This window comes from Symsagittifera roscoffensis, chromosome 2 (genome assembly GCF_963678635.1).
Source record: "Symsagittifera roscoffensis chromosome 2, txSymRosc1.1, whole genome shotgun sequence".
Taxonomy (NCBI): domain Eukaryota; kingdom Metazoa; phylum Xenacoelomorpha; order Acoela; family Convolutidae; genus Symsagittifera; species Symsagittifera roscoffensis.
In genome coordinates, this window is record NC_087063.1 from 916,526 (window position 1) to 929,769 (window position 13,244).

General features: G+C 35.9%; 2 protein-coding genes across 5 annotated transcripts in view; one reads left to right on the forward strand and one right to left on the reverse strand.

Moving 5' to 3' along the window:
* Positions 1-13,244, reverse strand: part of LOC134840542 (uncharacterized protein DDB_G0284459-like) — a 47,288-nt gene that overhangs the window by 11,090 nt on the left and 22,954 nt on the right. The window lies entirely within an intron of this gene.
* On the forward strand, positions 776-8,535 carry LOC134840543 (profilin-like). 4 transcript variants are annotated; one of them, XM_063856426.1, is made up of 4 exons: positions 776-905; positions 2,734-2,949; positions 3,363-3,574; positions 7,883-8,535. In XM_063856426.1, the coding sequence occupies exons 3-4, from the start codon at positions 3,364-3,366 to the stop codon at positions 8,071-8,073; spliced, it is 402 nt and encodes a 133-aa protein (XP_063712496.1). In that variant the 5' UTR covers positions 776-905; positions 2,734-2,949; position 3,363; the 3' UTR covers positions 8,074-8,535. The 4 variants fall into 4 exon arrangements, with proteins under 4 accessions (XP_063712496.1, XP_063712497.1, XP_063712495.1 ...); XM_063856427.1 differs by lacking the exon at positions 776-905 and adding an exon at positions 2,057-2,189; XM_063856425.1 differs by lacking the exon at positions 776-905 and adding an exon at positions 2,065-2,277.

The following is a 13,244-nucleotide window of genomic DNA, read 5'->3' on the forward strand; positions in this document are numbered from 1 at the left end:
AAAAAGTACTTCGAATGACTACCGATTTTATATTTTCACGTGTGGAAGCATAGTTAGTTTTCCAGAAAAAATCGAGAATTCCGCCGCGAGAATTTTTTTTACCAAACGTCTTTTTTTGCTTTCTTCGTCTCGGAATCCCCGCTCAAAAATAGTATATTGGCGCGAAGGACACCCAAAGAAAAATAATGCCAGTTAAAAATGGATGCTTCCATTTTCCTTTAAACCGCTAAGGAATCCATCCAATTGGCAAGTAAAGCATCGACTAGTTTTTCAGTTTTTGTAGAATTTTAGGCGCTTGGCGAGGAAATGGTAAAATAAATTAAAAATGAATCATTCAGAAAGGCGTAGAGGGCTGATTTGAGGGTGCTTTGAACGTGTCTCCACCCGAAAGCGACTTGGGAAATTTTGTAGGTTCAGTCAGCCAAAAATAGAGCAGTCGCAAAATAGCAGCACAGTATGAACCCTTCGGATTGCGAGTGTATCGAAAACCGAACTTCTAAGAGTGGCCGAGTGCCCATTAAAAATGCGTTCATGGGCAGACGAGTCGTTCGGGCCTTGCGATCGAATCAAAATTGATTTCGTGGTTATAAAAGACCACGTATGAATATTTGACATGGAGATTCTATTTTGAGCATGGTTTGTTCTACATTGTCAAAATTCGCAATTAGCTCTAGCAAGTTTATAGCGCAACATCGACAGGCATTTTTATTAAGCCTATTGTGCCGCAATTTCTTTGTTGTGCATGCAACAGTTATAAATGCTGCAAAATGAAAATTTAGAAGGAATTCCATTTATATCAATTCTGCAAAAAATAGTCACACGTACAAAGGAGATAAACTGAAGTGAGCGTATCGTTATTTTATACTCCGTTAGTCCGAGCACAAAGAACGGTCAGTTGGACGAAGGTAAGCCCGGCCGAAAAAGTTTAAGATGGCAGTATTCTTGATACCACTATGATTTCTCAAATCACGCATTTTTCGTTTAAATTGTTGTTTTGAAGTTTTTTTTCCAAATGATGGTGTATGCAAAAAGACCTTATTTAGCATCTATTCCAGAAACCCCTTAAGAACTCGGGAACTGTGTGATTTACATTCGCCCCTAAATTCAAAAACATTACTATACGTAACACATGGGCGTCGGCTACTTTTGAAATGATGAGAAACAAGCGTCAGCTTCTACTTGATCATCATCTAAATCACAGACTGGCATCGTCTCGGTTTGCTCCGAGTGCCTTTCAAGTCAGTGGCCTGCAACTAACCCTCACGCATTAACGGTAGAAAAGAGAGAGCGTTGCAACAACTACAACTCAGACTCAAAACCTCTTAGAGATTCAATCGGCTTATAGCCAACACATGTACCATGTACCAAGCTCTTACCATTTTCTATAATCCAGCCGGAGAAATACTGCAGCAGTTTTTGGAAGACAACTCGAATAAATAGAACCATAAAATAGCATACCAAAACACCCTTCAGTTTCATGACAAACACTACCACTTTTTAATATTTAAAATGACACAAAATAACACTATTTCAATGCAGAACCGAAAACGACACACTCACAGCTGCAACGAGTTTAGTCACTGAGGTCATAACATACAAAGGTCACAAAATGATTTCAAACAGGCCTCATGCTTAATTCGGTGCGAACCTTAAGGACCCAAATTCTGATCAACTCTTTCTGTGGACCTAGATCGACTAGATTTTCTTCTAGATTTCTGTTTTCGAAGCCGGATCTCCCAATGAATTACCCCTCTTTGCAATATGGGGGGTGGGGTTGGTGTGGTTAACGTAACAATATTCATGGAGCCTAATCTACCCATTTCTACATCGGCCTAGTTCCCGTTGGGTGAACTAAGTATTAAACGTGCAACATAACACAAGAGCCAAGTAAGATATTCCCAAATAAATTCTACATTTTGCATTGGCATGGAAAACCAACGAACACAGACTGAGATAGAGAGAGAGAGAGAGGGGGAATTGGGAAAATATAAAATAGATACGAGGAGCGGAACCACACATACAAAATATATTCAGTCTGCCTCAAGCACTGCAAATAGAAACAGAGACAGAGCTAGAGCTCACTCTAATATTATAGCACATACATACATGCATAGCATAGCATAGGATAGTACAGAAGCATAAGAGAAGAGAGCTTATTTTTCCACTGCTTTTCCACAGTTGCATAGAAGGTACTATTCATTCAGTCTTGTCTTTCCTTTTCCTCATTCTCTTTTGAGTAGTTATTACTTATTCACGGCTACTTTTTCACTGATTTGGGTAAGACCAAACGCCATTTGCATGCAGATAATAACAACCAACATACACTAACAGCTGGCATACCATAGAACCCCTTTCATAGACCTGCCCTACGCTATCTTGACTCTTGGTCCAACCCGTCCTCCCGATCCCCCACCCCAACCAACCCCAACCCCAACCCAAACTTGGTAACTTAAACGCAGGTAAGCTCTTTAATCGGTAGTAAACATGCGACTAGACTGATATGATATAAGTTAAGTAATAAAATAGCTACAAACTCTTTCTTAACAAATGCAGTCCAAAAGACTCCGCATTTATTGTTTAGTCACAACTGTTATTCTTTTGTATGTAATCTCCGATTCCGCATTATCATTTATTGTTCCCACTTTCGTAACGGAATATTTGTGCTCGTTTGATTGTATGTACACTACACTACGTATAGTAAGTGTTCATAGAGTTTCTATCATTTGTACGCAGTCTTCGAAATAAAGAAAGGAATCTGAGAAGACGTTTTGTAGACCCAAGGAAGCCACGCACAACCAACGGGACAACAAACAGCACACGCGCAGTCCAAGTGCATTTCAATCTCCTCTTCTCTTCTCTCCTCTTCTCTGCTCGCCGATATCCAAACTGCTTCCACTACAATCACTCAACTGAGCGGAACGGAATAGCTAGCTAGCACACAGCACTCAGGTTAGACCACTTTCCTTACAGTACAAAATTCACATGTTGACAACTTTTAAAATAGTAAACACATTTTACATGCAACCTTCACAACACAAAATATAATCTAGCCTCATTACACATTATTGTTCTCACTTTTTATATTAGTTTTATTGTGCAACAAATAACAAACATACTTTCAATCACTTTTTTTGCTGTTTATCGCAAAAATTGTTCGCTCATACCACGCATATAACACAAATACAAACACAAAAAAAAACATTCAATTTCTGATTGCATTTTTTTTCGGAAGAAAATACAAAAAGCGCAAATCCGGACAGATTATTTTACATTCATTAAATTTTTCATTAAATTGAACAACTATTCGAACGTGATCTGAAGTAAGTGTGCGCGACCTTGACCTTGAGCCTCTAGCTGTTCAGAATGAGTTGGGACTCCTACATCGACACCATCATTGGCCACGCCCCCAACGACTGCGACAAGGCGGCGATTATAGGCAAGGACGGCTCAGTGTGGACCACGCCCGCGGGGGGCAAGGGCATCGCCATCTCGGCCGCAGAAGCCGCCGCACTCGGCAAAGCGGCTCAGACGGGCGAAGTTAGCGCACTCCAGGCTTCCGGCATCTACCTCGAAGGTTAGAACAGAACAGAACAGACCCCACATCCAGAAAAACATTCGCTACTACTATGATAGACTGGTCCCCAAAAATAAGCAAAAAAAGCCAAAAAACGTCTAGAGTTAACAAATAAAAAATAATTATTAATCGGCAAATTTGAACTCCGAGCATCAATGAATTGACCCAATCGCTGATTTTCAAATAATTTGCCGCATATACGCAGTTTTGTAATTACCATTTCACATCGAAATTTTTTCGTGAGACCTTAACACGTTTGCTGTTCGACGTTTGAGTTTGTCTCCCTTTTAACAAAGAAAACGGACTGAAAATGTACAACTCTAATGGACTGATTAGAGCATTTTAAGGCCTTTTCCTTGGAACACAACGAACAAAAAATCATCAAGACATGTTGTCAATCAAACAGGAATTTAAAAAACTAATAACTGACCTTCTTTTCGTTAAACAAATTATCTATGGCGAGGTGAAGCTGCATTTAGCAAATATAAGTTCACAAACGGAAAGAGGGAACAGAGACGGAACGGAGCTCTGAATCACTTTCGTATAAATATGTACGTGCGGTACAAAAATGAATGTTGAAGCATGTCAAACTAAAAAAATAGTTTCTGAAAAACGGATTAATTCACAACTGTTCGAAAATTTCATTTAGACAGAGGCAAAGCGGAGCTTCGCACCATTTGTAATATTAAAGAATAAAGCGAATAAAAGTGGATGAAAAGCAACAAAAAATTAACTCAGGCAAAATTTTTAAAAGATAGGAAAACGTTTAATCTTCGAAAACGTTTGAAATCAGACAAATCAATCTTTTAATTAATTTTTGATTAAAAATTCTGCGAGCCAATTTTTTATACAAAGAAAAAAGAAAAATTAAATTCAATAAAAATTTAGCTGAACAAAAGTGTCGGCTAGAAATTTACAAAATAATTGAAAAGTTTTCTTCGATTTATCGAAATATAAATGACCAAAACGAAATTTATTTGGAAATATTTCAAATCATTGAAAATGATCATGAATCAGTGAATCAAATTTCGTTCAAAAATTGTAGTCCATAACCTAGCCAACTGTTAGTTCGAAACGAGAAACGAACGCAAAAACAAATAAAAAACTGACATGTTTTTTGAAAAAATATCAGCCCTCAAATTTTGAGGAAAAAAAAGAAGGCCTTAAACCTCTTTGAATTTCTAGACCAATTTATGATTGAAAATTTTTTCATGAAATTACTCCAATTTGAGAAAACTGGATCAATACGGTGAGATTTTATTTCGCTAGTTCGAAATTAGTTTTTTGTGAAGTTTGCACTTTTGCTGTTCAATAGTGGAGTTTGCCTACCTTTTAACAATGGAAATGATTTGAAAAGAAATCGAAAGTCAAACCACGAAAAATCAAAATTAAAAACTAAGCGTGAACCATTTTTGAGACGTTTTTTCTAGAAAAAAATCACCAAGATCTATTTAAGTGTCTTCACTACGTCCGTTACACTTGAAAATCCAAAAAAAAATAACTCCGTAAAACTCTTTCAAACCAAATCAACCGCAAATCCATCAAAAACCTTTGACTAACCTACATTCATAACTTCCATACATCCACATTCATACATCCATATTACGTAGAAAAAAAAATGAAAAGCCCAATTGAAAAAATATAGTTCACAAAATTCGACTCAATTTGTTTTCATACAACTCATAGGAATTCACAGAAAACTCATTAAAATTATAAAATTAATCCAACTACATCATTCCTTAAGTAAAAATAGCTAGAGAATAATGAAATCTTAAAATGAAAAAATACACAGGCGAAGCAGAGCGTGGCACCATTTGCGATGGGAAAATGAATGAACATCACAATTAACACATGAATAGACAAATGTGAACATAGCCAACTGGCAGTTGGAAAAAAGTAATGAACGCCAATTTGAGGAAACTGGATCAATAGGTAAAATTTTTATTTCGCTGGGAAATCTGATAATTAATTTCTATTTTCGCAACCAAAACTCGATCACGTCTTTTGCTGTAGCTTTACACTTTTCTGTTCGGTAGTGGACTTTGCCTTCCTTTTAACAATGCAAAAGAACTTGAAAAGAAATCACAAGTCAAACCGCGAAAAATTAAAATTGAGCGAAAACAAAAAGTAAAAAAAAAATCACCAGCAACTATATATGAGTACTCACTACTTTCATTACTCTTAAAAACAAAAAAATTTCGAAAAAATTATTTCAAAATACAAAGATAGCAAAAAACCCAAATCTTGAAACCGAAGTAACTCAACCTTAAGAAAACTTACAAACAAAGTTGAGGCAAAGCTTCGAATTTCATGCGATAATACAAATGCATATCATGAGAACGTAACCGACTGAAAGAGATAAAACGGTACAAAAGTAAAAAAAATATATATAAAAAAAATTGATCTATCAAAAAATTTCCACCAGTTTATCAATTTTCTCCAGAAAGAAAATTCTTTTCAGGAAAATATGCCAAGAAGTAAGACAGTTAAAAGTCAATTAAGCATCAAAACAAAACTAACTAAGCAGTAAGAATGCCGACAATTCTTGAGCATACATACGTTGAGCCCAAAAAATTAAGATGAAGCCTTATTGCTTTCAAACAACGCCAAAAGAGGCCTCTTAGCCGATATATAAATAGCCAAAACCATTTAAACCGAACATAAAACGAAAAAAAAATGGACAAAATTTTTTATTTCGCAGGGAAATCTGATTATTAATTTCCATTTTCGAAATAAGAAGTCGCTCACGTTTTTCGTGACCAGTACACTTAAGCTGTTCAATGGCGGTGTTTGCCTTCCTTTTAAAAATGGAAATGAACTGAATTTAAAAGAAATCACTAGTCAAACCGCAAAAAAATCAAAATTGAGCATCAACAATTTTTCAATTTCTTATACTGAGCCATGAAGTTTAATTTTTACGACCCATCCTAGCTGAAACACATAGAAGCATACAAAAATAAATTGCATGAATTGAATGCTGCACAAATGATTCAGTGAATTTGTTAACAAGAAAAAAAAGTTTATGTTCCAGTTTGATAACGCTTGCTAATCGCAAGCGTAATCAATGTCCGAATTTTTAAACCAGAAAGAACCATCCTTTTGGATCCCATGCAGAAATCGCTAATTGCCTTCATGCGCAAAAAACCTCCCAGGTCAAAGATGAAAAAGAATAAGCTTTTCATAGATACTTTTCGATGATTTGAACAACTTTAGCCATATTTCAATTAATCTAATTATGAAACTGATCAAATCTAACAAAAATTAAGATGCTTGTACCACCTAAATCTAAAACACTAAATCTAAATCTAAATCCAAGCAGCCGAAAAACTCATCTATTTCAAAATTTGTTTCATTATTAACATAAAATTTTGAGCATAAAAACAAAAAGCCTATGGAATTTCATTTACCGTGTTCAAAATTGAACTCAAAAGCTCACCCAGAGTAGAGTAGGGTGTATGAGACCAATGAAACTAAGCTGGAAGAATAAGACAAATAAAACAATTGTTGAATCAGACTGGGATGAATGAGTAACGAAAAGTAAATAAATTCGACTAGCAAAAATTTGCCGCGACCAAAAAACCTTTGTAAAATATGATTGTTTCGGAAACAGTATAACAGTTGAAAAGGTTGTCATTTGATTTGCCTGCAATTCCACTCTAGCCAGTATACTTTTTCCGAGTTCAAGAAAATGTCGGAACAAGAAAAAGAAGAAAAACGAGATAAGATATTTAGTTTAAGAATATAAAACTTTGAAGGAAGGGCGAACATATGAGCTTTTCAGCTGTTAATAGAGAAGAGAACCTCTGTTTAGCCCCTGATTAAAATCTACAAGCATTTTTCTGTTTGTTTTTCGGTCTGCTTGCAAGACCCTCAAGCAAACAGCGAGCACTGATCATAGTGGTCTTCGATCAATCGACCTTTCGACTGATAAAATGAGAAAAGTCTATTTCAGAGAAAGCAAAAATTTAATGGATATTTTTTACTGATCATTTGACCTCTAAAATGGGCACTTCATTTAACTACTTGCAAGGGTTTCGAAGTTGCTCGTTGCAAGTCAGTAGGCTTATGAGCGTGCTTGCTGTTTGATTTTGTACATGCGAGTTGTTTTCAGCAAGGGGCACCGATGCTATGATCGAAACAAGGTTGGCACGTTTTAAAACACTGTTTTAAATCAGTTTTAAATGAAGGCAACTTTTGCTGTGTGTTTTAAACCTTTTTTAATACCTTAAACCTTTTTTTAATAAATCCTAGATAAATCCTAGCCATTCAAGTGTGTGTTTATGCGTGCATGTTTTTGTTTTGTTGCAGGCGAGAAGTATCAATTCCTTAGAGGCGATGCCACCCTCATGCTCGGCAAGAAGAAGGACAAGGGCGCCATCTCCTGCCAGAGCTCCAAGACAGCCGTGGTCATAGGTCACACCAAGGAGGGCGGCTCCCAGGGCAACGTGAACAAGGGCGTGGCAGTGATTGCCGAGTACCTGGACTCACTCGGCATGTAAGCAAGCGGCAACACAAATGACAACACAAATGACGTCACATTTTTGAACAAACAAACAGAAGAATAGTGCAACTAAACTGATGCCTCTTTTGGTTCTCAAAGAGAGCTCATTGGGCGTAAATAACTGGAACGGTGGCAAATAGCACACAGGTTTAAAAAAATAAAGCGCCATTTAAAAAAAACAACGATATACAAAACTGATTAAGAAGAGCTGATTGCAAGAATGAAATAACCTATTTTCAGTTCTTTGTCAAATAGATCTGAAGATAAAATTAGTAGTTGTTCTGTGGCTGAGTGCTATTTGACTTGATATGCCCTCGAGGTGTTACTGACTGTGAATGCATCTACGTGCTCAATTGCTTCTCATTAACTACTACAACTCTCTTTGAGATACTTTGATGGTGCGGCTGATTTATGATTGATTGGTAAATTTGAGTCTTTCCAAATAAATCATTGCTTGAAACTGCCTCTGACACGCAGCATTCCACGAAAGAGAAATGCGGCCATATCATAAGGCTCGCAGCAAAACGAAAAAAATAGGTTAAGACTATTTATATACGAGGAAAGGACTAGCACACAAGCTGTTCAAATCTCTGCGGAGAACCGCTGCTGTGTTGTGTCCCTGCATTGAAATTACATGCGATTACACCAGCCCATTAGTTCAAATCTGCTCCTTTTTTTAAAAAAAAATGCTTAATTTTTGTGCCACAAATCGCTCCACAGACTAACTAATGCAACCAAATAGAAAGGCAGTTGAAAAACAAGTTACTTTTGATCAGTTCCCAACTTGAATATTTTTTGATCTATTGCCACTAAACCAGCTGAAAATTCTTTGAATTTCAAGAATCCTTTATGATTGACTCTGTGTTGATACAAACTAACCCATCGTGAGAAAACTGGGAAATAATAGTCAATTTTTGCCCCATAAGGACAATGTGCAATCTCAAAACAACTGCTGTAATTTGAGATTTTTCAATCGCCGATGAGAGGAATTTCGGATTAGAGTGATTTTTCCGCGCCCATTTGAACGTCCAAGGGGCGGGAGTGGTATATTTTACACAGAAGCGAAGCTGCGCTTCGCAAACATTAGCGAGGAAAATGCAAAAAAGAGCTCTAAACAGGCAAAACAAAAAGAAATAAGAAAAAAAATACACCAGGAGATAAAGTTATGAATATCAAATTTGAGATTAGGAGTATCATGTTCTCACATCTGCTCCAAGACCGCTTGTAATTTTAACACAAGCCACCAATAAACCAGCTAAAATTCGAGAAAAAAAATATTTCAATGCTCCAGATTTGAATCTCCGACCTGGTGATTAGGAGTGTCACTCAGGTCCTCGCATCTGTGCTGCGGTCACTTGGAAGTACACTAGTGTCCCAGCTAATGCTGCATTGGATGTACCTATTTTAATAATTTTAAACATGTGTTGTACTGACACGGAAATGTGTAATTTCCATAATTCCAAAAAATGGACTTTGAACAAAACCCTAGCAAATTCTCTGCTTAAGTAGATTATCTATTTATTTTAAGGAGAAAACTAATACTTGCCTTTTCAGTTGAAATGCTTTTTTTAATCTCAGATTTGGCTGGATAGTTTTCGAAAAAAGTAAAAAAGATTCCAAAAAACTATCAAAATTCAAAAATTTGACTATTTTTTAGTCCATAAACCTTCTCTACTAAAGCATGGGAATAGCCTCTTAAATAGGGAAAAATTCCACACTCTGATTTTTACATTCCCCTTAATATCCGATTTAGCAAGTATTATAAAAAAACGGTAAAAATTTCAAAAAAAGGGTTTTTTCGAAGTCCTTATTGGCTTTTTTACGACAAAAATACGGTAAACAGATTACGCAGCGAATATCTTAGCACCATGATAATTTGAACGAACTATCAACCTCAGATTCAGCTTTTGAAGAAAAAAGTTTCTCCAAAAAACGGGCAAATGCCACAAATTGGACTTTTTCTAATGCCACAAATTGGAATTTTTCGAATGCCATATATACAATTTTTCAAAACGCAGGGCATCGTCGCTTGCACAGGGAAGATGAACTGGTTTTTTGCTTTCGGTTTAACCCTTTATCTCCATTTCGGCAGGGTAGTTTTTGAGTTTTAAAAATTGAGTAAATTGTCAAAAATGGGCTTGTCTGAGGCCGTAACTTTTTTCTACCAAAATTAGGGAATAACCACTTGAGAAGGGGAGATTTTCAGTATTTGCCAGATCTATGCATTTACTATTTGAGAAAAAAAATCAAAAATAGGTCATAAATCCCCCTACTGAAACTTTCAAAGGCCGTAGGCAGTAAAATGAAAAGAGACTAGCAAAATTTGCAGGCATATAGAAGAGCAGCCGGTTAGTCCATCGGTACCCCTTTTTTGAAAAACTGAACAGTAGTTTTTGAGAAACATTTCAACTTCATCGAAAAATCCACAAAATTTTTCCAAAGCGTCGCAAAAACAACAAAAAATCCCATAGATTTTCAAACAGAACCAACACTAGCCAAAAAAAGCAACAACACGGCTTAAATATGATTAAATTGAAACATACCAAAAGTGCCACCAAATGAGCACTTTTATTTGCGACTTAGATGAGAAAAAATTCTTTCCAAATAATACACTACGTTTTGCTTGTGAGGAAAGCACGGTGCAAAGAGACATTCCAAAAAGTTTTCTTCAATTTCGACTCAAAACTTCAATTGTTTGTATGAAGCTATTTCTCTAGCCTTCAAGAAGCTAAATTTAAGGTCTTACTGCCACACACTGACCCAAAAAAAACATCCACTAGACACTTAAAGCGCTGACACTCTTTGCTTTGAGTTGTAACAAATATGCAAGGTCACTTGACCAAATCGAGCCTTATTGTTCTCAAAACTCAGAAACAAACCAACTGTTCCTTCCACTTGGTTGGAAAGCAATTTATATTCAAGTTGGTTTTCACGGAAAATCAGGCTCTACAAAGACACATTGTAAGAAATCGAGCAATATATGATATCAAAGCCATTTCAGTTGTAATTCTGCCTGCCTGAAAAATTTGAAAGTAATTTGCGTGGTGTCATAAACAATGGTCTGCACCTTTTTGATGCTCAAACTGATTTCATTTATTTGAAATTTTTTTTAGACAAGTAAGAATACTTTTTTATACCCCAAGGACTCTTTTAAAATTTAACTGTAGACGCATAATCTCAGTCCCCTATCCTTCTCCTCCTCTTCCCCCAGTCACCTCTTCCAAGTTGAAAAGATAAAATCGGTACATTGCTGTCGTAACTTCATACGATTTGCACATTAACTCGCTATAGTCTTAATTTTGTTCCCAGCAATTTACAAAGTGAAGGGAAGGAACTATGCCGCAAAGTTTTTTTTCTAGTCAATTTAAACCACCTCAAAAAAGGTGGTCATCATATTAAAGCCCTTTCAGTCATTACCCGGATTCTCAAAAAACAGTGTTGAGAAAAACCTGGCTAAAAATTTTCTGGTTTTCGGACTTATTGAATCAAATTGATCAAAGGCTGGCCTCTAGACTTATTCTGCTACAATTCTAACGTCTAACGTTATTGTTCCGACTTTCGAAGACAATGATAATTTTATGCATTATGTCCGTTTTTTTAGTAAATTGTTCTCTGTTGACGGATCTTTTTATATCTTTATCCGGAGCTCAAATTAAAAAAAATCACCCGTGATCATTTTGTTCTAATAACCTGAGCAGAAACCCTTACGCCGGAAATTTTTTTTTGGAAAAACTTAAAATCTATTAAACATAGCCAACATACAGTTAGAAAAAGTAAGAAAACAAGAAACTCAAAAAATTGTTGATTGAAAACTTTTGAACATAGCCAACTAAAAGTTGGAAAAGAGTAATGAACGGAAGGAAACTGAAAAAAAACTTGTTTTTTCAAAAATTTTCAACTTTTGAATTTCAAAAAAATTAGATGGCCTTAAGACTCTTTGAACTTGTAGAAAAACTTATGATGGACACTTTTTGTTTAAATTAACCCAATTTGAGAAAACTGGATCAATACGTAAAACTTTTATTTCGCTGGGAAATCTGATAATTAGTTTTTTGTGAACTTAGTTTTTTTTTGCTGTTTAATAGTGAAGTTTGCCTGCCTTTTAACACTGGAAATGCTTTGAACTTTAAAAAATCACAATTCAAACCGCGAAAAATCAAAACAGCGTGAACAAATTCTAAGACTTTTTCCTGAACAAAAAAGATAACTAACCAGCAAAACCTATATAAGAGTACCCACTACGTTCATTACTCTTAAACAATTTTCAACACAGAGGCGAAGTTGCACTTCGCATATACAATCAAAAATATGACCGACAACGCTACTGGGAGAAACTGAAGAGTAAAAATTTGAGTCTAAAGTTTTTTTAAGTGACGCATGCCAATTATGAGTCTACATAAATGCTAAGTGATGCAAGCCAATTATGACGCATTAGCAGTACTAGTCAATTTGAAAAGTAATGTACCAACTAACATGCCTCAATTTATCGAGCGGACGTATTTTAACTAGTATACGAAAAAGTTCATTAAAAACATCCGACCCTGCCCAGGTTCGAACTCTCTTATTTTGCTGCTGCTCTCCTTCACTATCTCTACGCTAGAGATCCATGGTGCCTTGAAGCTAAAGTGCTATTTGTAATATAATAGTATGTGTTAATATGCTTAGCATTGGCTGTACTTAATAGCTGGTTATTGGTCACGTGAACACTTTCGAAGTGAACACATTTTGTAGCAACAATATTTACATCGCAACAATGTTTGCGACTTAGGTTGGAAAAAAAGAAAGTTCATACTATAACACAAGCTTTGCTTGCGTAACTAGACTAATTAAATGGCAGTTGCAACAATCAAGTATTTTGCCCTGATACGAGCAGTCTAGTTAGTTCATATTAGAGTGCGGAAAATAAATTGAAGACAAAAATACATGAAACACTTTTTTCCGACTATTTCGTCACTTTCTAAACAAAAACATTTTAATTGGCATTAAACTGCAGTTGGAACAATCAGGACTTCGCCTTGATACACGAGCAGTCTTGTTTTAGCTATTATAATCACTAATTCTTGCACTTTTCACCATATTCAATTGCTTTTTGAATCCCTTCTCTACCTCAGAGATTCGACCCCTTGCTACACTTGCAACTATTCTACAACATCCCCCTTGAGCTGACCG